Source organism: Lagenorhynchus albirostris, chromosome 1 (genome assembly GCF_949774975.1).
Source record: "Lagenorhynchus albirostris chromosome 1, mLagAlb1.1, whole genome shotgun sequence".
In the NCBI taxonomy this organism is placed as follows: Eukaryota; Metazoa; Chordata; class Mammalia; order Artiodactyla; family Delphinidae; genus Lagenorhynchus; species Lagenorhynchus albirostris.
The window spans coordinates 10,877,639-10,903,274 of NC_083095.1; the positions used below are offsets into that span (position 1 = coordinate 10,877,639).

At 55.2% G+C, this 25,636-nt stretch overlaps 1 protein-coding gene across 2 annotated transcripts in view; it reads left to right on the forward strand.

Annotated features, from left to right (window-relative positions):
• The window catches only part of PRIMA1 (proline rich membrane anchor 1), a 61,155-nt gene extending 37,223 nt beyond the window's left edge, over positions 1-23,932 (forward strand). Inside the window, exons 4-5 of one of the 2 annotated variants that reach the window (XM_060165729.1) lie at positions 9,335-9,464; positions 23,294-23,932. In XM_060165729.1, coding sequence (XP_060021712.1) covers positions 9,335-9,464; positions 23,294-23,396 — 233 coding nt within the window. In that variant the 3' untranslated portion in view covers positions 23,397-23,932. Of the gene's footprint in view, positions 1-9,334; positions 9,465-19,511; positions 19,556-23,293 lie in introns of those variants that run through there. The other variant, XM_060165739.1, reaches the window with a different exon arrangement.
• The last annotated feature ends 1,704 nt before the right edge of the window (positions 23,933-25,636 follow it).

Below are 25,636 nucleotides of genomic sequence, written 5' to 3' on the forward strand. Positions count from 1 at the left end.
GCGGACACAGCGGACTGTCCCCTCCTCCTTGACGTCCTGCTCTGACTTGGCCACGGGACCCCACATCGCCTTGGCCCCTGTCCCTGCTGGCCTCTCCTCCCAGGCTCCTTTGCTGCCTCCTTCTCTGTTCCTTGGCCTCTTCCCGTGGAGCTCCCCAGGGCTCAGGCCTGGACCCTCCTCTCCACTCTGCTCACGCTCCCTCACTTGATGATCTCATCCCCTCTCGGGACTGGGTGCTGACAGCTCCCAAATTTATGCCTGCAGCAGAGCCCTTGCTGCTGAACTCAGAATCTAGATCCCGCTGCTGGGTTGCCATCTCCCTTGGGTGTGTGATGGGAATTTCAGACTTTACTCCCGACCTCCACACCCAGCAAGCCTGTCCTGCCCCAGCTTTCCCCGTCGCTTGACGGCAGCTCCATCCTTCCGCTTGCTCAGCCCCCAATCCTTCAAGTCATCCTTACCTCTTCTCTGTCTCTCACACCCACATCCAAGCTTTCGTGAACCCTACCTTCCAAACATATTCAGAATCTACCTTTGCCCACCACCTCCGCTGCTGACCCCCATCTGAGCCACCGTCAGCTCTCTCCTGGGCTATCGGCAGTATCCGCCCAGCTCCTGCCACACACACACACACACACACACACACACACGCACACGCACACGCACACGCACACGCACACACACACACACACACACACACACACACACACACACACACGGTCTATAGTCTACTCTAAACACAGAGTGATTGAGCCAATGTGTAAGTCACACCTCACCACCCCTCTCTCCAGACCCCTCAATTGCACCTCATTTCTCAGTGTAAAGGCCCACACCTCTCTCGTGGCCTCCAGACCCTGAGCCATCTCATCTCCTCCTGTCCTCCCCTTGCCCACGTCATGCCAACATGCCAGGCCCGCAGTGACATCAGGGCCTTTGCTTTGGCTCTTCCCTCAGGTACCTGCATGATGAACCCCCTTACCAAACCCCAGTCTTTGCTCAAAAGTCGCCCCTGGAGGCCACCCTACTTCGCATTGCAATCCACCCACCCTGCACGCCAGCACCCTCAGCGCCCCCAAAGCTGCTCTGTTTGGTGGTAAAGAAGGGCATGGCAGTGTCCACAGGGAAAGAAGCCTGCCTGTTTTCATGCCTCTAACAGCAAGGAGGCAGGTCTGGAAGCGTCCGGCAGACTGTTCCCCGCGTGTCATTGGCCAGAACTGCATGACGTGCCCACCTCTGACCCAATTAGGAGCAGAGGGCTAGAACGACCAGGTCTGGCTGAGACCTGAGCTGGTCCCGCCTCCCCAAGGCCTGGGCCCTGTAGAGGGGATCAGGGACACAGGAGGAGAACTGGGGCTCTGCGAGGGAGAAGGGGAAGGATGCGGGGGCAGCTGAGGGGAGTCTGCTGCGAGCTCCCTGATCTCATATCTCATTTCATCCTTGCACCAGCCCGGTGGAGGAGGTGCTGTTGTTTCCTCCCAATTTATAGTGGAATTTAAATTGAGATTAAATCTAAAAGATTAAATGATTTTCCCAGGGTCGGAATCTGGAATTTAACCCCAGATCCTTCCAGGTCCTTTGAAGAGCCACTGTGCTGAACTGGGGGAGGTACCCCAGGGATGAGGGGCCTGGTGACAGTGATAACCAGACAGGGCTCCCCAGGAGTCAGGGAGAGGCAGGTGGAGAGGAGGTCGGAGTGCTCAGCCACACTGGCCACTGGTGGCCTAGCTGTGGAGCAGAGGGCGTGCTGACCCCCAGGCTGGGGCCTGAGCCTGGAACGAGGGCAGGACAGGAAGGGGGCAGCTCACTGATGGATGCCTCCAGCACAGAAGGTGGGGATTTGAGAGAGGCTGCACACACGTAGCAGTGGCGGAAAAGAAGCCGAGGCGGAGAAGATGTTTGGGGGGCCACTGGTAGCGCAGTGAGGGGAGGTCCAGGGGCCCTGGGCAGCCCTCCCTGTGAAGCCCAGTGAGCTGTCCAGCCCGCCTGGCCCTTGTAGCTCCAGCCCCTCTGGAGTCCTGGTGGCCAACTGAGGTCTGTCTTCTGGCTGAGCCCCTCCCCAGAGGCTGGCCAAGGCCTCCCGCGCTTCCATAGACCAACGAAGTCCATCTACAGAGGACGAAAGCCAGGGAATGCTCAGCTGCAGCAGCCCCTAGAGCCCGGCTGGCAGGAACAGGAAGGGGGCTCCCGGGCTGGGTGTGGAAGTCAGCGGAGACCAGCGACAGGACTGCGGGAGGCGTAGTGGGCAAGACAGATGGCCCTCCACGCCGGCCCGGCACAGCACGGCTTCCCCGGAACACTGCCCCTCCCTGGCCGCCCTGGAGGCCAGGGACCCCCATTCAGGCTGCAGTGTCCAACCTGCAGCGTGGAGAGGGAGGGGCCCTGGGTTCTGGAAAAGGCAAACCCTCCCCCAGGAGCAGGGAATTCACGCTTTCTGCCTGCTCTTACTAGGCAGCCTGGGGCTTCCTGCTGTGGGAACCTCAGGTCTGGGGGAGGAATGGGGAAGACTTATGGAAAAGGGGGGTCTCTGTGCTGCACCCAAAGCCAGATTCCCAGCGGCCGAGAAGGGGTGGAAGGAGCCCCCGCGCTGAGGTGCCGATGCTCACTGCTTTCATCGGAGCAACTCAAACGAGGCTTCTCCTTTCTCTCCAGAAACGGGGGCTGATTGCAGGGCGTTGTGTAAAGCATCAGGGTCTGAGCTTGTATCTGTGCTTTAAAGTCCGGCCACACACGCTGGCAACGTGCCGGTAGGAAACGAGTGAGCGCCTCACCCCAAGCTGGCCCAGGCAGGGGCGTGGACGCCCCTGGTACAGGCCTCCCAGTGGAGGCCTGTGCCGGTGAATGGAGAGCAGCGGCCTGAGTTGGTCCCTTGTGTCCCGCAGACAATGGGCTCTGTGTGGGGCGTGAGAGGGAGGGGCCGTCGCCGTTGGATTTGGGGTCTGTGTCAAGCAGCCCAACAGAGGTGGGGCTGGGGACCCCGAGGCAGTGAAGGGAAAGGGCCGTCAGCCCGTGAAGGAACTTCTGAGAATCCAGGTCCTTCACGGTCCTTGGGGGCAGCACATAAAGCAGGGCTGGGGGACGGGAAGCCCAGGTCTGCCCCTCCCCTCCTCCCGGCCTCGTGTCCTCCTTTGTCTGAAGGGTCTGGGGGCCGGGTGTTGCCACCACACAGATGTACTAGCAAAGTTCCTGGACCCCTTGCTGTCCTCGTGCGCCACATAAAACCAACAGGGGTTTTAGGCGAGCAGGCAGAGGCAAGACGAGAGTAACCATCCTCTTAAAGGCTCTTCAAACACTCCACCAACTTGCAGTGTGTGCATGATTCCTAGACATGCTGGACCCTCCACGTGGGCGGCAGGGTGTGGAAGTGAAACGGAGCCCACCCACCCTGAGGGCCAGCTGTGCCCCGAGACCGTCCCTGGGATCGGGGCTGTGTGGCCCCCTTCACATCTGCTCCCAAAGCCCAGGGCAGCACCTGATACCCAAGGGTGACGAGTCCCTGGCCGTGTCGTGAGGCCCGGGCCAGCTTCTGACCTCAGTTTCCACAGCGCAAAGGCTGAGCGTGTCCGCTGTGGTTTGAGAAGCATGTTTACAGACATCAGCCCCTCAAAGGAGACCGGTCTCTGCAGCCCAGGGGACCCTTGACACTGCAGCCCACGCTCAGGGGCTGTGATCCGCCCAGTGGGCTGGGAGCTGAGCTGTGAGGGGCAGGAAGCAGAGTGGCAGCTTTCTGTGCAAGTCACACCTCCTCACCTGGCCGTGACCAAGGCCAGCTCCTGGGCATCAGTCGGGAAGCCGCTCAGGTAACCTGGGCAGGAGTCACCAGACTGTGAAAGTTGGAGACGTCTAAGGATGGCCTAGAGGTTACTGCATGCCCGTGGTGTCACCAGCAGGGCCTGGCAATCAGGCTGCGCTCAAGGAACACCGAGCCACGTGAGCGTGGGGCTGGCCTCCGCAGGTGGCCACGTGCGGGTCCAGAGGCCGAGCCAGGGAGAAATCACAGCCTCCATCTCACAATGGAAACATCAGGTTAAAACAAAGAACATGGCTCTCACTCCCTTCTAGCAATCCTTGAAAAATACCTTGCAAAACTAAGGTTGTTTCCACCCAACTCACTGTTCCTTTGATTCATTCATGCCCCACTCAGTTCCCCTCCTGTCAATCAGACATCTCCAGTGCACAGCGGGCTCTGAAGAAGAGATGGAAGTGGCAGGCCCCAGGTCCAAGGTAAAGATGCGCTGAGTTGGCCGTGAGTGTTGTCACAAGGCACACCTGGTTCCAATCCTGGCAGGCCCCTGCCTGTGTGTCCCCACTGCAGAAGGGGGACTAATAGCGGCCTCAGAGTTGGTGCCGCGCGAGGGAGGGAGGTACTCCTGGTAGCCTCGAGAACACTGTCTCTGTCGTCCCATTTGATAGACACAAATACCCCAGTGAGGAATACAGGAAAGGCGCGTGTCCCAGAGAGCAGCTGACCTCACGCAGTTCCTCTGCGACACCGGACCTCAGGCAGGTCCACACACCCCAGCAGGAACCTCCTTGGTCTGCTTAGCCCCCGTGATACCGTTCAGATGGGGACATCCAAAGCGACCCCTCTGCCCCCAACTGCTTCTTTTCCAGACACCTGTGGGGGCATCTCGGCCTCTTCTCCATTTCTTTTCTAGCACTTACCATAATCTGTAATTATTTATTTGTGGGTGCTGTTGGCTCCCTCTGCTTTTCTGCAGGTGCCCTTGGGGAGGGGCCTCGTCTGTCTTGCTTCCTCTTGGCCCCATTTCCTCGATGTTCTCAGTGGGCTGGACCTGGGCAGCATCTCCCTTCCAGGACTGATATTTAGAAACTGTCTCCAGGCAGTAAGCTGGGGCAGCCGTACCGCTCACCTTCTCTGTTTTTGTTTCGTTTTGTTTTTTGACTGCGCGGCACAGCTTGTGGAATCTCAGTTCCCCCCAACCAGGGATGGAACCCAGGCCACAGCAATGAAAGCCCGGAACCCCGATCACTAGGCCTCCAGGGAACTCCCACCTCCTTTGTTTCTTGTCTCTCGCTGCCTTTTGTTGCCTTGATGTCCGTTGTTTTGAGACCATTGTTTTGTCTATTTGGTACATCTTTTGGATGTTGGGAGGGGATGGGTAGTGATGCCAACTCTGGGCCTTGTTACTCCACCGTGGCCGGAAGCTGCAGTCCCAAATATAAGCTTTTAATGCTGCATTTCTTGACTGAAAAGACAGCAGCTACTGCGAAAAAGCAAAACTGAGTCCGTGTTGTTCTAAATCGCTCTCTGGTTGCCAGTCTCATTATCTTTACAGGCATCAGGGGTGTTTAATGAATACAGCAGACAAAGCCTCATTGAGTCCCAGGAGGGAGGGTGTCGTGACCCCTGAGATATCATGACAGCTCCTGCCTGTCTGTCGTGTTTGCAGAATCTTGGCAGGGAGCGAGGGGGAGTGACAGAGAAGTCAGCTCCGCGGCAGCCTCGTGTCAGCGGCTTCACGCTCTGGTGGCCTCAGCACCCTCCTCCGTCTGACCACCTGCCTCTTACAAGGCATCACCCTCCCCTTGAACCTTGGCGCCAAGTGGCTTCCTCTCCTCGTCCACAAGTGACCTTCACCTTGCACATCAGCACCTCCTGTGTCTCCTCTCCTCTTGGAGCCTGCCGCCTCCTTGAGCAAGGTGATCAGGTCTTGGCAGCTGGCATTAGACCCGGGAAGGGCACAGTTTACATCCAATTCACCTCTGTACTCCCAGCTCCTAGCACGGTGACAGGCACAGAGGGTGATTAGTAAATGTGTGGTGGATGAATGAACAAATGAATGAATGAGTGAGAACCTTCATGATTCTGTCTTCTCGAATATGAGCCATCCGTCTGCCCACAGGGTAAATGGTCTTATCACATCTGGAAAGTAGTACTGGCCACGCCCAATGAGAAGGAAGTTCAGGCAGGGGCAGACCTGGCCTGCAGCCTAAAGATCTTGGGGTCCTAATCCTGGCCCCTGGGAAAGCTGCTTGATCCCCAGCCTCAGCATTTATTCTGTTTTCTGAAATGACACCTCCTAGGCTTCCTCAGACTCCGACATCCCCTGATCTTTTCTAATGTAAAAGGAATGAGTCAAGCAAGGATAAATAAGGATGCATTCTTTGAACACAATAGCTGTTTTCTTGGCAAAATCCAAGATTTATGCCTTGGACTGTTTCACAAAACACCTCCCTTGCTTGGGGTGGTTTCCTCACATGCAAGTGGTGAGCAGTACACTGCTGCATATTAGAGGGGGACCCTCTGCAGAAGGACCCTCTAGAACAAACCTCCCTGCTTTCATTATCAACCGTGTTTGAAAAAAGTCAGCAAGAAGGAAATTCCCACCTCATTAACAGCGAATATAAAGGAAGGAACATCACGAGACACACTCTGAAATTTAGCTAATTCCAAACGAAGTTTAGAATCAACCCTTTCTTCTGTTTCGAGTTGATGGAATTTCTCAACAGGGACCCTGGTGGCACTCTGGAGGGACAAGTCTACCTTGCGTGGGAATATCCGGGTCACTGTTGTTAATCTCCATAGCTGCTAGGCGACCAAAGACAGCCCCCACACCCGGATTTCCAAATGCCCCCAGGAGGGATGCTGCCCCCGGCTGAGGCCACACACTGGTAGACGAATGCCCTGGCCATGGGAGTGTTGGGTAAACTGTGGGCCACTGGTGTGAGGGTTACCATGGGCTGCAGGCTTGGCCCTGGACACTTGCCCAGAGGTGTCATAGCCTGGGTGGTAGAATCGACAGAAAACAAAATTGCTTCCCTTGGCAGTGAAAATGCAAACCATTGGGGGCCGGGACCCCGTGTATCTGGTTGCTCTTCTGATTCTCCAGCAATGACCACTGTTGTGGGGAATATCTGTCCCCAGTCACCCTGGGGAGACTGAGCGAAGCCAGAGGCACCCCCAAGATGAACAATGAGGGGGAAGGATTTTGTGTTTGATATTTCACAGAAAAAGCACTGAAGAAGTTCATCATGGGGAAAAATGAGAATCCTTTCGGATTGCCTCTCCCTTATTCTAGAGTTTATTCCCCTTTTGAATGCTATATTCTCTATCTTTTCAGTGTTGGAGTTTCTAAAGGCCGGCTTTCACCGGGCTGAGAGCAGCCGTGTGGCTCAGTGACATCCTGTTCCAGTCATTTCTTAGGATGCTTTTCTGAATCTGCTTGGTCTCTGTGTGGATCTGAGCTCCACCTCTGGGGACCTTGCACCTGTTAATGGGGCTTTAGCACCTGTTCCCTGGGAAGCACATAAAGGCTTCCTGGATCTCCTAATCCAGATGCAACAATGCCACAATTTGATAACAGTTTGGTAACCTGTAACCACTCCCTTCTCTCCATCTTTCCTTGTTCCCAACAGGAGTATACAAGAGTACAAGCACTTGGGGAAAACAGCACGGCAATTCCTTACAAAGTTAATCATACACAAACCACAGGATCCAGTGATCCCATTCCTAGGTGTATATCCAAGAGAAACAGGAACACATGTCCATATCAAGAAAGTATGTCTATACCATGTGCGCAAATGTTTATAGGAGCTTTGTTCACAAAAGTCAAAACCCGGAAACAGCCTAGGTGTCCATCAGCAGGTGACCAGGATAAACAAATTGCGGTATATACATACAATGGAATACATCTCAGCTATAAAAGGAAGCAGTTACTGAAATATGCAGCGATGTGGGTGAATCACAAAACCACTGCTATACAAAGGAAGCAAGCAAAAATACACACGGCATGATTCCATTTATGTGGATTTCAAGAACAAGCAAATCTAATCTGTGACTTTAGAAAGCAAAACAGGGTTTTGCTGGTTGCCAGCAGGGTAGGGATTGATTAGAAGGAGGCACAGGGAAGCTTTCTGGGGTGATGGAAATATTCTATGTCATGATAAGAGGTGTGGCTTACACTGGTGGACGCATTTGTCAAAGCTGATCAGATGGTACACTTAGGATGGGTGCATTTCATTATATGTAAATTACACCTTGATGATTATAACAATAACAACATCATCAATAATAGTAATTTAATAATGAAGCCACCCATGGTGTCCTTTGGGAAATCTGTCACTATTCCCTGTTACTATTCCCTGTCATTTTCCTTTGGGAAATCTGTCACTGTTATACCCTTCGAAGTGCCTATTATTATTATTATTTTTTTTTTTTTTTTTGCGGTACGCGGGCCTCTCACTGTTGTGGCCTCTTTTGTTGCGGAGCACAGGCTCCGGACGCGCAGGCTCAGCGGCCATGGCCCACGGGCCCAGCCGCTCTGCGGCATGTGGGATCCTCCTGGACCGGGGCACGAACCTGTGTCCCCTGCATCGGCAGGCGGACTCTCAACCACTGAGCCACCAGGGAAGCCCTGGGGGTGCCTATTATTAAGTCTGGGGCATAGTTTTGATTCTTTTGCATATATTCACGTCTTGAAGAACTGCCCCAAACTAGTAATGTCTGTATGTCTGTCTGTCCATCTGTCCTCCCTTACAAGCCCCCTGTCTCTTTCCCTCCCTCCCTCTCCCTTTTTCTCTCTCTCTTTCCCTCACTTCCATTCCTTTTGCAATTCCAGGCAATTCCTTCCAGTTGGGTCTAGGTCTTCCAGAGCCTCTGGGATAGGCTGTGTGATGTCTCTGCTTTTCTCGGAGCCGAGTAAACCGGCTCTGTTGCAAGCCTCATCTACACCCGTGTGTGGGTCCACCCACACAGCTCACGCCAAGGGGGAGGACAGGTTCACCCCAAGGACCCCACGGACTGAGTAACGACAAGGGCGTCCTGCAGCACCCACGTATATGCTTTCCAAATTGTGGCCACCCTGTGCAGGCTAAGACAGCTGCGGAAACCCACCACATGGACCAAACCCAAGAAGGGAGAAAATTTGCCTCTTGCAAAAAATTAGCTTACGAAACGGATGTTGACAGGCCTCCCTTTCTCTCCCCCGCCCATCGTGCTCTGCGGGCCCTGCTCGTCACCCTCACCTTCAGAGGAAGCAGATTTAATGTCCCAACTGAGAGAATGAGATGTTCTGTTACTTTTCATGGGAAATTAAACCCGACCCTGCTGTCAGTTAGCTCATGCCAAGGGAGGATGGATGGCCCCGGGTGCGGTGCTTGACCCCAGCTCGGAGCACGTTGCCTGGCTGGAGGCCAACCATGATGTCACCTGCCGCTGGGTGGGGGTGGGGACAGCAGGACAGGTTGGAGAGCCTTCATCTGGGTGATGGATGGCGGTGAGACCAGCCTTGGTGTCACCCGCAACGGTCCAGCTCTGATGCCGTCTGGGACCCACTCATCCAGGGGACGCTCAGGCTGCTCCCGTCTCTTTCAGCTCCCAACGCTACCTCGTGTCCCACTGAGGAAAGCTGGTGGTCGGGGCCGGTGATCATCATCGCGGTCTGTTGTGCCTCCCTGGTGTTTCTCACTGTGCTTGTCATCATTTGCTACAAAGCCATAAAGAGGTGAGTGCTCACCCAGCTCTGAGCCCAGAGGGGAGCCCAGCTGGGCTCAGGGGTCCTCTGCCCACCCCCATTCTGTTTTTGGTTGTTTTTTAATAATAAAAATTGTTAAGCGTTTAAGAAGCAGAAAGAATGTACAGTGAACACCCATCTACCTTCACCCCGATTCAACAGTTACCAAGATCTGGCTAATATTTACTCTCTTTCCTTTTCTTTGTATCTTTTTCTTTGCTGAAGTATTTAAAGTTGATCTCAGATATTATGCCCCTGTCCTTTTAGGGGGTTCAGCGAGCAATTTGATGAGCGCCAATTATATGTCAGGCTCGATGCAGTATAAAGCTCCCCTATCCGTAAGTCGCAGGCCCTGCTGTGAAGAGGTCTCTCCAGGCCTGGGAGCATGGAAATAATCCTTGCAGGGTGGGTGATGGAGCGGCTGGAGGGGGTGCCATGCTGGTTTGGAGTGGGAACTGGGTTTGGGAGTCCGATCTAAATTCAGACTCCAGTTCAAGCTGTGTGACCAGGAGGAACTCAGCTCTCTGGCCCTCAGTTTCCCTATTGGTAAAATGGGAGTCAAGAATAACGGTCTCACCCTGGGGAATGGTGAGATGCCTTCTGTGAATGGCCTGCATAATATGTATACTCTGCAGTGCCTGGCATACAGTACGTGCTCACCAAGTACTGCACCAACTTTCACTGTTTCCATAGTCAAAGACAGAGGAAGAAGGCTGACAGAGGAGGGAGCGAGGTTCTCTTGGGAGGAGAGGTAGTGATGCCTCAGAGAAGGTTTTCCGTGAATGTGCCACCTCAGCTGGATTTTGAAGGATGAATAGGAGTGTTCCAGCAGGATCATGAATGATCCAAACAGCAAATTATCTTTCAATAACACTCTCCGTCATTTCTGTTAACTACCATCTCACTTGAGTTGGGGTGTGCAGCTCAATATGGTTATTGTTGGGGCCTGAGGAGGTTTGAGGTGTGTCCAGGGCCCTAAGTATGGCAGAATAGGCCACGGTGTGACACCCCCTGCACTTACAATACAGTAGCTCTGGCTATGTCCTTTGATTTCCAGTTCTTAGCCTCCTCCAAAAAAATGGCCTCCCTGGCCTTGGGGGATGTTAGGGGAAGATAAAATCAAAAGACAAACAATAATGTTGCAAAACTCCAGCGGGCCATAGGGATTGTTAATAAGTTTTTAAGAAAGTTTTAAAAAAATTCCCTAAGGCCCAAAGTTAGAGGATCTATTCTGAGCAATCATAAGACCAAAGTTATTTAACTTTACCCTTTTAGTCGGTTGTTCTGTGTGATTTCACTTTAATAATTCAAAAGCAGAAAGAGTAAAATATCAAAAGTCTTAACATGCATATGGTCAGGGCTGCATCAGGCCAACAGCCTGGGAGTGTCCTGGTGACCAGGCAGGAAAGGCAGAAGTCATGGGAACTCTGATGGGGATGAAACAGCATTTGAGCTGAGAGCCTGCTGCAGCGGGAGGACGATTTTAAGAAGCAGAGCAGGGGAGGCATTCCAGGCACCAGGAAGCCCCTGTGATGGGGCAGATGAGGCTGGAGGGAACCCTGAGCCCGACGGCGGAGGCGTCTGTCCCACCAGGCGGAGCTGCTGGCCCGTGATGCAGTAGACACAGGGAGCTACTGAAGGTTCTGGGGGAACAGTGTGCAGGACCCACCTGGGGCACTGCCAGAGAACGGGGCAGTAGTCCCCTCAAGGACCCTCCTTCCCCCAGAGACAGGCTGCAGCATCTTTTTAATAAGCTCAGGCACTTCCAAAAGATACAGCGTCGCTTCTGCCTCTCTCTCTCTGCCCCAAACTCTCCTGAAGAAATGGGCTACCTGCTCCAAGGGCAGGAGGGCAGGGCGAACCGATCAGAAGAAGCTGACGGTCACAGCTTCGCACCGTGGCGTTTCGGCCAGCGGTGGCCTTGTTTCGGCGGAGCGGCGGCCCTCACAGGTGTGTGGAGGCCCCGCCCTCACCTCCTTGGAGCAACCGGAGGGGCCTCCCGTCTCCTTCCGCTGGCTCTGGGCTCTTGGTTCCCGGGTCTGTCAGCCGCCTGGAAAGACAGAGAACTCACCCAGACGGCTCAGTGGATCCCTTCCATGGTGTGGCTGGGACTCCTTCCCGGAGGGTGGGCGGGGCTTCCTCCAGGGGGTGTGGGCAGGTCCACCGAGCGGTGGAATTCGTGAAGCATTTCAGGACTAAAAGCGGTGGGAGCTCTTAGCACCCCTAGGACAACGGAAATAATACAAGGGGGAACCTAGAGAGCCCGGAGACTCGAAAGAAGGGCTAATCAGCAGGACCTGTGGTTGGAACTGCGGGAGATGCAGCCCCAAAACAGCAGGTGGGGGGGAGAAAACTCCCCACCCTTTCTTTCTCCAGGCTCCCAGGTCTCCTGGAGGTGCCTCCCATTGGCCAAACCCAAGAAACAGAGGAGCCCAGGAGATACTGCATAGGTGTCAGCCTCCCGGGCCCACGTAGTAAACGGAGCACAGTCCCTTTTCTGCCCCAGCGCCCACATCAGCAGCCTCCTCTGGGTGAAGACCCAGCCCTCTGCCGTCCAGACCCTCACAGTCCAGAGAGGGCATCCCTGGCGCAGGAGGACAGATAATCAGTGACAGGAGGGGCTGCTACTCACGGTCAGTGGGGGCAGAAATAGAGGCCAGTTCTCCCAGAAGCCTCCTGGAAGGAAGCTTGACCTGGGGAAGGTGGGTTGGGGGAGGAGCAGCAGAAGTTACGCCCGGTGTAGGAGATCAAACGCCCCCTCCCGGCTCCCCCAGTTGACCCTGTAAGAGATAGCCTGTCGCAGGCAGCTGTCTGTGCATTTCTCTCCCGAGTAAATGGAAGATTTCTTGCTCACAGTCAATTCTTTTTGGTTAATAATTCATCTGAAACATGCCTTTTCTCTCAGGAAACAAAAGCATTGCATGTCGCTATAAAACCATTGAAAGGAAAATTCAGTGATAGACCCTGCTTTCTTAAAAAAAACACTGTCACAGCCTGGAGTCCTAGGGGAGGGTTTCCAAGAGATCTTTGTGAATGGCCACAACACAGCCTTTTGGAGCCAGGTTGCTGGGAGGATGGTTCTAGGATCAGCTGGGACGGGAAGGAGATGATTCTGGAGATGCCAGCTCGGCTTGGCATGTGGGTTGTGGCCGCAGGGATGAGAGAGACGGGGTGGGGGGGCAGATGCAGAAGGAGCACCCCCATGGTGCCCTCACTGGGCATTGACCTTGATGGGAGGTGGGGTCTCCTTAGCACTTTCCACACACAGACTCAGTGACTCAAACTTCATCCTGTGACTCAACAAATGTTCCCAAGGTCCCAGCTCTGTGCTGGGAGGTAAGGTGCTCAAGGCATCCAGGTTGGGAGATCCCAGAGGAAGGGGCGCCTCACCTAGACCTGGGGGCTTGAGAAGTTTTTTGGAAGGAGATGGGCATCCCATGTGTTAGTCAGTGGGACTAACACGTACAGTGGCCCCCAAGTCCCCTGTCAATCACCCAAATTCTGGAGGGTTCCCAGCTGTGGGGAGCCCACGCGGTCTGCATTTCAGTGGCTCCTTGCTCTGAGCTTGCTGTGACCACGGGATGGTCAGGCCCCAGAGCCCTTGGGCGTTCTGGACCTCGTGCTCCATCCAGGCCGCTTCCCCACCCCAGGCCTGGCATGTACCTGTCATCAGACAACAGGACAGCCTGGAGCTGTTAAAAGAACCCAGCACTGGGAGTCAAGACCCCCGCGTTCTGTTCCCAGCCCCAGCCCAGCTCAGTGGGTATCACTGCCCTCATCTTCAAAGAGGGTCCCTCAAGTCTCTCTCCGGTTCCCTGAGCCTTTGTTTCTCTGTCCTGGCATGGCAGGCGGACCACTGCCGCTAGGTCCTTCCACCGCCCAGACGTGTAAATGCTGGGCCAGGGGCCAGCGCTGTGCGTGGCCTGGGCACTTTGGTGGCGGGTGCTTCAGACACAGCCCCTGTCTTCACTGCACACATCCCTAGGGGGAGAAGTGGGTGTTAATCAGATTGCCCCCCAAGGACCGGGAATTACAATGGGAGAGGACTGCCTGCACGGGAGACCAAGGCTCTGTGCGCAGGGACGACAGAAGAACCTCTTGGTCCAGGGCGGGACAAGGACCTCAGACAAGCCGGAGTCAGCGAGAGGCATGGAGATCAAGCTCCAAGGTGTGGGGTGCCCAGTGCCTGGGTAGGAGGGCCAGGTGGCACCCCACAGGCCTGTGGGCCCTCAAGAGTGAGGTCGTTCTCCTAGGTGGGTTTGCAGCTTCTCTGCCGGCCACACCCTTCATGCAGAGGCCTGCGTTGCAGAGATGGCCTCACCCCTCCCAGCCCCCTCCCTTGAGCTACCCCCACTCCCAAGGCACAGGAAGAACACCCTGCTTCCTTTGCTGGTGCATGGCACGGGTCTTTCACCCTCTGCCACCGATTTGCCATTAAGCCACTTGACAACCATTTCCTTCTAATTTACAGGGTATTGGCTGAAAGACCAATAAAAGGCTGCAGAACAGGTTGGCCGATCCTGCAGGCTGCTAATTGCAGACCATAAGCAAGCATGCTGCTCCCTGGGAGTACGCTGCGTGTGCACACGTGTGCCTGAGAGCGCCTGGGCACCCGCATCATTGCTGGGCTCCCGTGCACATCAGCTTTTCGTGGTTGAGTTGCTTCCAGGAGAACAGACACTTTTGAACACCCAAGTCTCCTTGATGGGCCTTAGAACCCACTGACCGGCATAGGCTGCTCAGTGAGCCAGTGCTGGGCCACACATGTTTATCGAGCACCTACTGTGTGCTGGGACCTAGACTAGATGTCAGGGATGTAGCGATAAACAAGACTGGGTCCCTGCCCTCCCCCTCCTTCTGGGGGAAGCAGATCAAACATACACACACTGGCAAATTAATAAATGAAGTGCTTTAAAAGACTGAGTGCTATGAAGAGGAAAAAAGAGAGCCTCGGGGTAATGAAGGAGAGGAAGAGAAGAGGGGGGAGAGGTGCTTCCCCTACCCCAAGTGTCAGGAGTGCCGTGCGTGCCTCTTGAGGCGGCTTTATGGTTAGAAAGTATGGTTAGGGCTTTGAACGTTCATTATCACTTTTTAATTTAATTTTTATTTTTATTAAAGCAACACATGCGCATAGTTAAAAATGTCAAATGAGTCACAGCCTACTAAGAAAACCAGCAGCCCCCTGATTGTCCCTCTTTCACCCCAAATCTCATTCATAAGAGGCAAGCACTTTTTTTTTTTTTTTTTTGGCTGTGTTGGGTCTTCGTTTCTGTGCGAGGGCTCTCTCTAGTTGCGGCAAGCGGGGGCCTCTCTTCATTGCGGTGCGCGGGCCTTTCACTGTCGTGGCCTCTCTTGAGGGGCACAGGCTCCACACGCGCAGGCTCAGTAGTTGTGGCTCACGGGCCTAGTTGCTCCGCGGCATGTGGGATCTTCCCAGACCAGGGCTCGAACCCGTGTCCCCTGCATTGGCAGGCAGATTCTCAACCACTGCGCCACCAGGGAAGCCCGAGGCAACCACTTTTGGGTGTTCGTTGTTCCTTCTGGTATTTCCCTGCATATTCTAAGTGATGTGGATACTCTATTTACCTTTTCTTTCAATCTGAAACATTATCAATTGACTTTTCACTATAGCAGACACAAGGTTCAGGACCCTAACACTACCCACAGACGTACAAAGCACTTCCCCGCTTCCCATCCACTTCCTACAGGTGTCTCCTGTGAGAGGTTCAGTGACTAGCCAGTGTCTCCCTTAGTAAGTGATAATGTAAACATTGATCCCAGCTGAGTGAACTATGATTCGTTTCCTTCCCTGGAGTGAGCAATGCCTCTTCCCAATATGGTCAAATACATCAGGTGATCAATCTGTCAGTTCCATGTTTGTCTTGGAGAATCCGTCCTCCTCTGCAGGTGGATGGTAGCTCTCTGGGCTTGATGCACAGCTGTTGCATTCTCCAGCAGCCTTCCAAGCTCCCCTCTGGGAACTTGCTGCCCTCAGCTCTCTCCCTCTCCTTCTCCCACTCCAGTTCTTTATTTCTTTAGCTTGACTCCATCGTGGAATTTGTCCAAGATCTTTCCTGAATCATAGACTCGATAGCGAGTCAGTTTAGTGAAGTTAGTTTTCTTTTTAGAATTGACGTGCTTTCTGGAGCTTTGGGATGGCCCAGAAGAGGGTTAGCTCTTACTGAGTGTGTGGCAGGTCAAGAAGACCTGGTTCCCAGGCAGCTGGAATGCCATGGAGGAGGGCAAAGGAGATTCCTGTGATGTCTGAGCCACAATAAACCTCCGTGGTCGTAGGAGGAAGCTGAGACCTGGATGGGGACGAGACGTGGCTCAGGTCACAGAGGGGTCCAGCCCTCGTCTCACATTCTTTGAGGATGCAGGGAGCTGCCCTCCTGGCTTCCAGCTGAGTCCTTACTGCTCACTCAGGACCCAGCTCAAACACACCTCCTCGGACATGGTGCCCTGGGCTGGGGTAGATCTTTCTTCCCCGCCAAGTGCTAGAGTTGTAGCTCTCCCTGGATTTACATTTCTGCTTTCTGCTCTAGGTCGGTTAATGTTGGTGTTTGCATGTGCATGTGCTCGTGCACGAGTGCGTGAGTGACTATGCACATGCACGCACACGCACACAACAGGCACATTAGACGGGGGAGTGGTCGTCCTGTCTCACTCATCTCCTCTCTCTCCTCCACAGCGCCTGGCACATGCCTGGCACGTGGTACTCTTCCGTGACTTCCTGTGGTGCGAATGGAGTCTTGTTTGTACAGACTTGCCAGAGTCTGCCTTTAAAAATGACAAACTCTACGTAGAATTTCAGTAAACTTAGTCGTTTTGTTCCTCTCCCTCTGGGTGAGTGAAGTAGGATCTGCTCTTAGAGTGAATAATGTGTGCACGGTTTTAATGCCTGGCCTCACCCCTTCATCAGCTTCCTGACCGTCTGCCATGTCTGCCCCCTCCCGCCAAGCCCCTTCCTGGTACCCAAGATCCAGTGCTCGCACACTGACTCAGCAGCCCCCTGTCATGCCCAGAGAGGCCTGGCCTCCCTGCCACGCGCACATGACACACCCTTAGGCTGAGACTGCCCCAGAGAAGGCAGGCCCTGCCATCTGCCCTCCCCTTCCGCCCCAGAGGACACGCCCAGCAGCCCAGCCCTCTCTTCCCTGGCCTCTGCTGAGCTGCCTAGTCAGGGTCAGAGCAGGGGCCAGAGGAAGACCAGGTGGGCTGGGTCCAGGATTCGGAACAGGAGTGGAACCTCTTCATCCAGCCTCAACTTGCCATGAACTTCCAGGAGCAAGAAATTCACCTCGAATCCATCTTGCATCCCTGGGGTCTTGAGACTGAGGTTATCTTTTGCACCAACACCTCTTGGGACAGGTGGGGGCCTAATGCAGTGATTGGGTGCTTGAGACCCAGCCTTTCCCGTCTGCCACTTCTATAGCAGTGCCACTCCCCCCAGGCCCCCAAATCCAGCCTCTCTGGCTGGAATTTGAGACTCTCATGTCTGGCTGTACCGTGAATTAAGTTAAAAGTAGTACGCTCCAGGGAGGGACCCTTTTGGCATCGGTGTTGAGCACAGATGCATGGCTGTGCTCAGAAACCGTCTGACTTCCTTTGGGACCTGGGCTGGATTCAGAGAGCTGATTCCAGTGCTTTGCGGCAGGACCAAGACTCAACCGTCTAACTCCTGGGCCAGCACTCCTTCCCCTGAGCCACGCTGCCATCCTCTTGGCTGTCCCAGTGGTGGGACCAACACACAGATTTCTTCTGAGTCCCAGATGCCACAGGATCTCTCATTATTTTTACCATCACCACACCTCTCCCTCCAAGAAGAGACTGGGCCCAGAAGGGGCTGGGGCGCAGGGTGTCCTGACCTGCCCTGGGCTGAGATACTTACTTGGGCTTATTTGTGCTTCTCCCCCGCCCCATAGGGGTCCACATGCTGTGGCGGGTGATGGAATCCCATCCTGGCGGTAGGAGGCGGGCTGTAGGGACCAGCTGCTCTGTCTGCCCGGGATCCTCGGGTCAGGAGCCCTGTGGGGTGCACCAGCGGATGGGAGACTCAGACGGGTCCCTGCTTCTTAGGCCTTCTTTTGTCACCAGGAAGCTCCATCCTCCCTGAACTCGTCTCTCCAGACATTGGGGCAAGGCTATGGGGCAGGGTGAGGGGTAGACAGGAATCCCCGATACAAGGAGTCCTCTGATCGCTCCCACTGCACTCAGAATAAGATCCAGATGCCTGGTCCTGCCAGCCAGGTCCCAAGGAGGACACGAGTCCCTGAGCCTCCCCAGTGCCATCCTTCGACTTGCTCAGCAGATGTGGCCGAACAAGGAAGCCCTGGTGGCTGGGGGGGGACGGTGAGCACAGGGACGCGACTGGAGTGCGAGGTTCCCCAGCCACGTGCCTGGCTCGCCGTCCCCTGGTGGTGGCGGAGGGTGCGGGGCGGGAAAGGGGCTGCTGCTCCTCACGGTCAGGGACGCCCTCTGTGGCCCAGAAAGGCTTTTCTTTGGCTTCTTGACGAGGTTTGGAGAAATCTGCGGTTTACAGAGGCGTCTCATGGTGGAACCCTGTGTGTGTGTGTGTGTGTGTGTGTGTGTGTGTGTGTGAGATATGTGTGCATGTGTGTGTATATGTGTGTGTAGTGTGTGTATGTATGTGGGGGCGTGTATGAGTGTATATGTGTGCATGCGTGTGTGGGTTTGTGTATTGTGTGTGCATGTGTTTGTGATGTGTGTAGTGTGGTGTGTGTGTGTCTGAGCATGTGTGTGTGATATACGTGTGCATGTGTGTATAGTATGTATGTATGGGTGTGGCGGGCATGTATGAGTGTATATGTGTGCATGCATGTGGGGGTTTGTGTATTGTGTGTGCATATGGGTGTGTGTGTGATGTACGTGCAGTGTGGTATGTGTGTGTGCATGTGTGTAGTGTGGTATGTGTGTATGAGCATGTGTGTGTGATATACGTGTGCATGTGTGTGTGTAGTATGTGTATGTATGGCTGTGTGTGGGCGTGTATGAGTGTATATGTGTGCATGTATGTGTGGGTTTGTGTATTGTGTGTGCATGTGTGTGTGATGTGTGTAGTGTGGTGTGTGTGATATACGTGTGCATGTATGTGTGTAGTATGTATGTATGGGTGTGGCGGGCATGTATGAGTGTATATGTGTGCATGCATGTGGGGGTTTGTGTATTGTGTGTGCATATGGGTGTGTGTGTGATGTACGTGCAGTGTGGTATGTGTGTGTGCATGTGTGTAGTGTGGTATGTGTGTATGAGCATGTGTGTGTGATATACGTGTGCATGTGTGTGTGTAGTATGTGTATGTATGGCTGTGTGTGGGCGTGTATGAGTGTATATGTGTGCATGTATGTGTGGGTTTGTGTATTGTGTGTGTGATGTGTGTAGTGTGGTGTGTGTGTGTGTGAGCATGTGTGTGTGATATACGTGTGCATGTATGTGTGTGTATGTGTGTATGGGTGTGGTGGGCATGTATGAGTGTATTGTGTGCATGTATGTGGGGGTTGTGTATTGTGTGTGCATATGGGTGTGTGTGTGATGTACGTGCAGTGTGGTGTGTGTGGGTACATGTGTGCGTAGGTATGTGTGTGTGCGTCAGGAGTGGGCTGTGGGGAGGATGAATGCCTTTGGAAGAGGGGGTCTGAGACCGCTAACCTCACTTCGCTGAGAATGACCCTCCGTGGGGTGCGTGAGACAAGAAACCAGCCGACAGCCTCCCTCTCGAGCCCTCAGAGCTGTTCTTCGCTTCCAGTTACCCCCCAGAGCAGGGGCTGCGGGTGGGGCCCGTGGCAGCCTCGCCAGCGTTGACCGAGAGGGCTCCGCCCTGCCCAGGCTGGACCAGCCGCTGTTCTGCAGGCAGTGAGGCATCGGCGCCGCCCTCCAAGCAGAGAACGGGGGGCCCCCTGTGCACCAGGCCGGGGTGGGGTGGGCGTGGGGTCTCAAGGTGGGAGACCTCACCCTCCGACAGCTGGGAGTTGGGCACAGAGCCAAGGAAGCGCTCACTTCCCTTTCTCTTGGTTTTAGGAACCAGGCCATGTAGGCAGCCGTTTGCGCCCATCTCTTCCCACACAGACCGGGTGGAAAGGCCTTTCTTTGGTTTAGCGGGACCTCCCCGGCTGGCTCACGGAGGGGCCCGGCTGGGTCCGCACAAGCCTCCCTAGCACTTCAGGAGCCCTGCAGGGCGCACACTAGGTGGGAAGTCTGTGCGGACTGGAGACCACTGGCTGCTCCCCGCTGACCCCTTTCCAGCCGCAGTACTGAGAGCTAACACACACTTGTGGAGCGCTTACTGTATGCCAGATGCTCATCCAGGGGCTTGACACGCATTAACGTATTTAATCCTCCCCACGGGCCTGTGAAATGGACACCATTATTGTGCCCATTTTATAGACCAGGAAACTGAAGCCTAGAGAGGTTAAGTGGCTTGCCCAAGGTCACACAGCTAGAAAGTGGTGGAGCTGGGTTTACTGAGCCTGATTCTTCCTCCCAGCACTTCTGCAGCGTCACCCTGAAGAGCCGTGCTTAGAGAGAGGACGTAGATGGGGTTCAAGGCAGAGGCTTGTCCTGCCGTAGGTAAAACTCCAGGTTCCACCGGGCTCCAGTGAACCCCGGAAGGGCTTCAGGACTGGGCTGCCCAGGGAGCAGAGTGGATGGGGGCTCAGCTCCAGTGGGGAGGGGGGCAGACCAAGTTCACTTCTCAGAAAAGCCCTTGGGGCAGCTACTTCTCCCCTCAGCGCACCCAGGCTCTGGGACTGCTCCTGAGGCAGTGTTGCGCCAGCCAAGTGTTGCCTGCTTTGCCGGGTGGAGCCCCTGCCGAGACCCCCTTTCCTGTCTGGGAAGCTGGCTGAGTCACTGAGAAGGCCCTGGAGCTCTCTCCTGGCCCTGCCCCCAGTGTCCCTCCAGCCACTCCCTCTGAGCCACCGTTGCCCCCAAGGCCCCGGGAATGCAAAGGGGTCTCCCAGCCAGCAGCCTGCGTTAGCAATGTCTCCTCTCCTCCTGACAGAAGGAATCCTGCTCAGTTCCTACCTACTCCCTGAAAAGGGCAGGAAGGGCTTCCCTGGTGGCGCAGTGGTTGAGAGTCCGCCTGCCGATGCAGGGGACACGGGTTCGTGCCCCGGTCCGGGAAGATCCCACATGCCGCGGAGCGGCTGGGCCCGTGAGCCATGGCCGCTGAGCCTGCACATCCGGAGCCTCTGCAACGGGAGAGGCCACAACAGTGAGAGGCCCACATACGGCAAAAAAAAAAAAAAAAAAAAAGGACAGGAACTCTGTGCCCTCCAGGCTTTGTCCATTTCCCTGTGAGTTCCAGGACCCCTTCATCTCTTCATTATCCACCCCGCTTTTTTTCTTTTTTTTGGCTGTGCCACGAAGCATATGGGATCTTAATTCCCTGTCCAGGGATCAAACCCGTGCCCCCTGCAGTGGAAGCGCAGAGTCTTAACCACTGGACCACCAGGGAAGTTCCTCATTATCCACCCTTGAAGGCCCTTAAGCCTCATCTCCCCTGCCCTGGACCCATTGCAGCTGAGTTTTCAGACCTAGCCCAAGAGTGAATATTTATTAGGGAGAAAAACAGAAAAATCTTTGGGCCCAGAGATTTTTGCCTCTATTTTCTGGAACCCTGATTCTGATGAAATCCCTCTATATTAATGATAAATTTAGGAATCTCACTTAAGTCCATCGGTGGCCTCATGTTAGGGGCAACAAAGGATCCTACTGTAAGAATATGCATCCCCACACCCGATTTTCCAGGCTGGGTAAAACTCCCTGAGTCAGAAATCAAGCCCACCCAGCGAGGTCAGAGCTGCCTGAGGCCCCTGGAAAGGGGTGGGTGGGACAGGAGGAAAGGTAAAGGAGACGGAGGGAGAAAGGCACAGGGGAGAGGTCAACTCAGAGTCCGTCATTTCCAGAAGCCCATCACAAACACGGCAACTTGTCTGAGCCCTTTCTGAATTCCAGAAAGTGTCTGTAAGCATCTACATAAATGGGGTGTTCAGACCCTAGAACAAAGCATGTGCTGGGTTAAAGCAAAATGCAACAGGCTTCTGGGAGGACTCTTGAGAACTCTGGGGAATCTCCGAGAGGAGGACGGAGGAGGGCCTTCCTAAGGTGATTGGACCACGGAGCCCTTTTGGCAGGGGGCGGGGGGGGGGGAATGCCTGCTTTATCATCAGTAGCAGCAGGATGCTGATTCAGCAGAAAGATGTCTGGACCAGGACATGGTAGTGGGTGGTGTTCCAGGTCCCACCACAAACTAGCTGGGAGGTCCTTGGGCAAGTCACAGCTCTCCCTAAGCCTCAGCTGTCCCATGAAATGAATCCCATAACTTCAGGCCTATCTTCTTCAGGGGGCCGTTGTGAGAGGGGACAACCACAGGGGACATGTGATAACCATGTCACCTCTGAACAGGCCTGGTAGTCCCACCCCGTGAAACTACTGATAAGCTGCTCACAGACCCTCCCTCCCCTAAACTAATCACCAAGGCCCTTATCCCACAGGCATCAAACAGTCTCCACCTACCAGGCCTTCTCCTGATGGGTTTGGGGAGGCTCTGAGGACATTTGAGAAGGCAGATGCAATCAGTCCCTGGGCTTTCAACCATGACCGCAAGAGTTCAACTTAGACAACGCACAAAGCCAGTTCAGGCGCAGCCCCAGCGTTATTGGGGATACAGGAGGTGTCTGAGCTGCTGCCTCATGGGCCTCAGATCCACCCAAGAGACAGCAGGATTGTGGCATGGGATCAGGCTACGCAGCATGTATGGCATGGACCTGTTGGGGGGCTGTGGCCACTCAGGCCTGGGGCTGGGGGCCGAAGCCCTCCTGAGCCATGCAAGAGAGGAGGTGGGATTTGAGCCAGGCCAGAAAGCAGTGCTGTGAATTCAGAGTCTCAGCGGAGTGGGCACGAGCCTTCTCAAAGCCATCCTCCCAGCCTTCCCGATGCCCTGCATTTGTAAGACGAATGGCTCCTGGGGTTAAAGGGCCTCTGGAGTGAGTTTCAAATGGCTCGATGTGAAGTGTTTGAGAACCACTGGGGTGCACTAGTTTAGTCTGGACATTCGCCATCACCACAACCACCACCGTTACCGTCTCTACCGTCATCATTATTACCACTATCTTCAACTGCACCACCATTACTATTACCACTGTCATCATCGCCATCATCACCACCACCATGACCACCACTCTCATCACCACCATCAACTCCACCAGGACCTCCACCCCCGTTACTATTACCACCACTTCCACCCACCATCACTACCACCTTTACCATCAGTGCCACCACCCCTGTCATCACCATCACCGCCTCCACCACCATTACCACCATTACCACCATCCACTTCATCACATTTTCCACCTGCCTTTGATCACACAGAGATAAGATTATAAAGTCCAACTACTGGCACCTCTCCTCTCTTAACCGTCTGCACCCCAAATATTCATCGTCATGTCTGTTGGCTCATAATCAAAGAGACCAACCAAAGCCTGATATCATACTAGGCTGAGCATACATTCTGGTTTGTCCAGAACAGTTCCAAATCCTGCCTGTTGTCCCTGCTTCATTATTCACGGCTCCCCTCTTTCACTGTCAGCTACGTTTGCATGACATTATATTGTCACCCTAGTTTAAGACCACATCCCACTTCTGATTGAGTCCCACGAAGATTAGCACCCCAAGGTTGCTGACCTGGAACAGAGCCTGGCGGGAAAACTAGGAGGGTGAGATACCCCTCGCCAGGCTTCGATAACTAATGGATACCCCTGCCTCCCCCTCCCTTGCCTTCCCGCTGCTGCACCGGCCCCCAGGAAACCCCTGAGAAAAGAGGAAAACGGCACCGGTGTTGCTGAGTATCCCATGACCTCCTCGCACAGCAACAAAGGGGTGGACGTGAACAGCGCCGTGGTATGAGTCTGCAGGCCCTGGGCCGCTGGCCAGAGGGGCACCTCGGCGGCACTAGTGGACACAGGAAAGCAGGTGGACACGAGCTGACACTGGGCTTGTCGGGACTTCATTGCCTTGCAGGACTCGAGCCTCCCGAAGGAGAAACCATACTCTGCCCAGCCTTGCCCCCTGGTCAGTCCGTGGGCAGGGGCAGCGGACACCATGCTGAGCCAGGCTCACCTGCGTGCAGCACCCGGGGCAGCGCTGCCACCCGCGGCCCCGTCTCTTCCTTGTCTTGCGTTTGATCCGTTGACTGTCTCCGGGCTGCTGTCTAAAGCACACGCTCTGAGAAGGCAGGGAGTCTGTCTGCTGGGGCGGGGAGGCATCCCCCTTTAGCCAAAAGGAAACCTCTCCTCCTCCCCAGGAAGCCCGCCTGCTTCTTCCTTGACCAAGCTGTCCCCAGCAGAAGCCATGGGCGCATCTGGGAGACGTCCCCGTTCAAAGGTGCTTCCCACACATCTGTCCGCCGCCCCGTCTGCAGCTGTCTCAGTCTTCAGGGCCTGCCTTCTCCCTCCCGTCCCCACCGACGCCTGGGGCCCCTGTCTGCTGACCCCCTGCCACGGAGGGCCGTGAGCCCAGCCTACAGAGTCCCCTCCGGACCCAGCAGAGGGGCCCATTCACACCCCGGGGTGGAGTCTGGCCGTCCAGGGAAAAACGACTCACTGAACCTCAGGCCCGGGGCCTGGGAGGGGCAGGGGCCACTACGCCTGTCCTCAGGTTCATTCCCCCACCGGACCCTCAGAGGAACCAACGCTTCCATGTGAGCCAGGCCCTGCCTTTCCCCCGGCAGAGGCCGCCACTTGTGCCAAACCCACCGCCGGCCCTCTGGGCTGGGCCCACCCTGCCTGGCGCTGGGTCCCCTGATGCTCCCCTGAGGCCTGGTACCCAGACCCTTCCCTGAGAGTCTCCAGGCCTCCCGTCACCCAGAAGGAGGCAGTGTTCTTCCTGTGGCTTGCTTTGAATGTCTTTTATGTTCTAAAAGCGCTGAACCCTCCAGAGTGGTTGGTAGATGAAGGGAAGAAAAGGAGATGTGAGGAGAGGGACCCTCCAGGCCTGGTGACCCCCATCTACTGGCCCGGTGACCCCCATCGGCCAGCCTCTTTGGCAGTCGGCCACCTGCCCCGTGGGCACATTGCTAGGCCCTTGGAGACAGCAGCCTTGTGGTTCTGCACAGCCCATGCGCTGGGAGAACACGCCCCGCGGTTCCCTCACTGCCCACACACCTGCTGAGAAGGGACCCGACCCAGCCAGCGGCTCCACTGGCTGGCTATGTAGGGACTTAGCCTGGGGACCCTGACCGCCTCCTAAGCCATCAGTGTCGTTCTCTGGGGGGTGTTTGGGCCACAGGTGAGACTTTCCCATCCAGGGGAGACTGATAGACTGAAAACCAGTCCCCCTTTGGGCTGAACCTTGAAACATCCATTGTCCAGGAGCCCTGGTGCCCACGGAGTTGTCTGTGGGCCGAGCGCAGGGAAAAAGGTGAGTGTGCTGTGACCCTGACCAGGTCCTGCTCCCAGGTCAGCGGGTACAGGCTGAGGACAGGTCCAGGGCAGACTCTCCCAGAAAGGATTTTTCCTGCTTTTCCGTTTTCCCCGTGCGTTGAGGCCTGAGTGTGGGTGTGGATTGGATTTTGCTCTCCCTGTGCACCTTAGCACAGGGCCACCTGTGGCCTGCATCCCTGGTGAGCACGTGACGGTACTCACGGTTCATGCCCTCCAGTTCCCAAGGATGCAGACCTGGGTGACAAGCGGGCCAGAGGCTGTGGGTCCTCAGCGGGGCACACCCCACCCCAGCGCACTTCCCCCACTGCCTGCAGCCTCCTGCTGAGTCCCCCCTGATCCCTGAACAGAGACCCAGGCAGGACCCCAGCCCTAAGCACACGCCATGCTGGGTTCGGAAGTGATAGGAGAGCACCTTCAGCCAGAGGGAAGGATCCGAGCTAAGGGATCGTGGAGTGCTGGACAGCCAGTCTCGGGGGGACCCCGAGGGGGGCAGGTCACAGCCCGGCTTTTGCACAAACCGACTGGTCCACCTTCCCCAACCTGAGCTTAAATTTAGGAGGCCCGGATTTTGCAATTAGCCTAATCCTCCAGCCCCGGCGAGGTTCCCCACGAGGAACCCCAGTGGACCATCCATCCATCACTCTGGGGCCAGTATCCCCTTCCCTGGAGACACACAGCCAGGGCTCCATGAAAAGCTAATGTTTG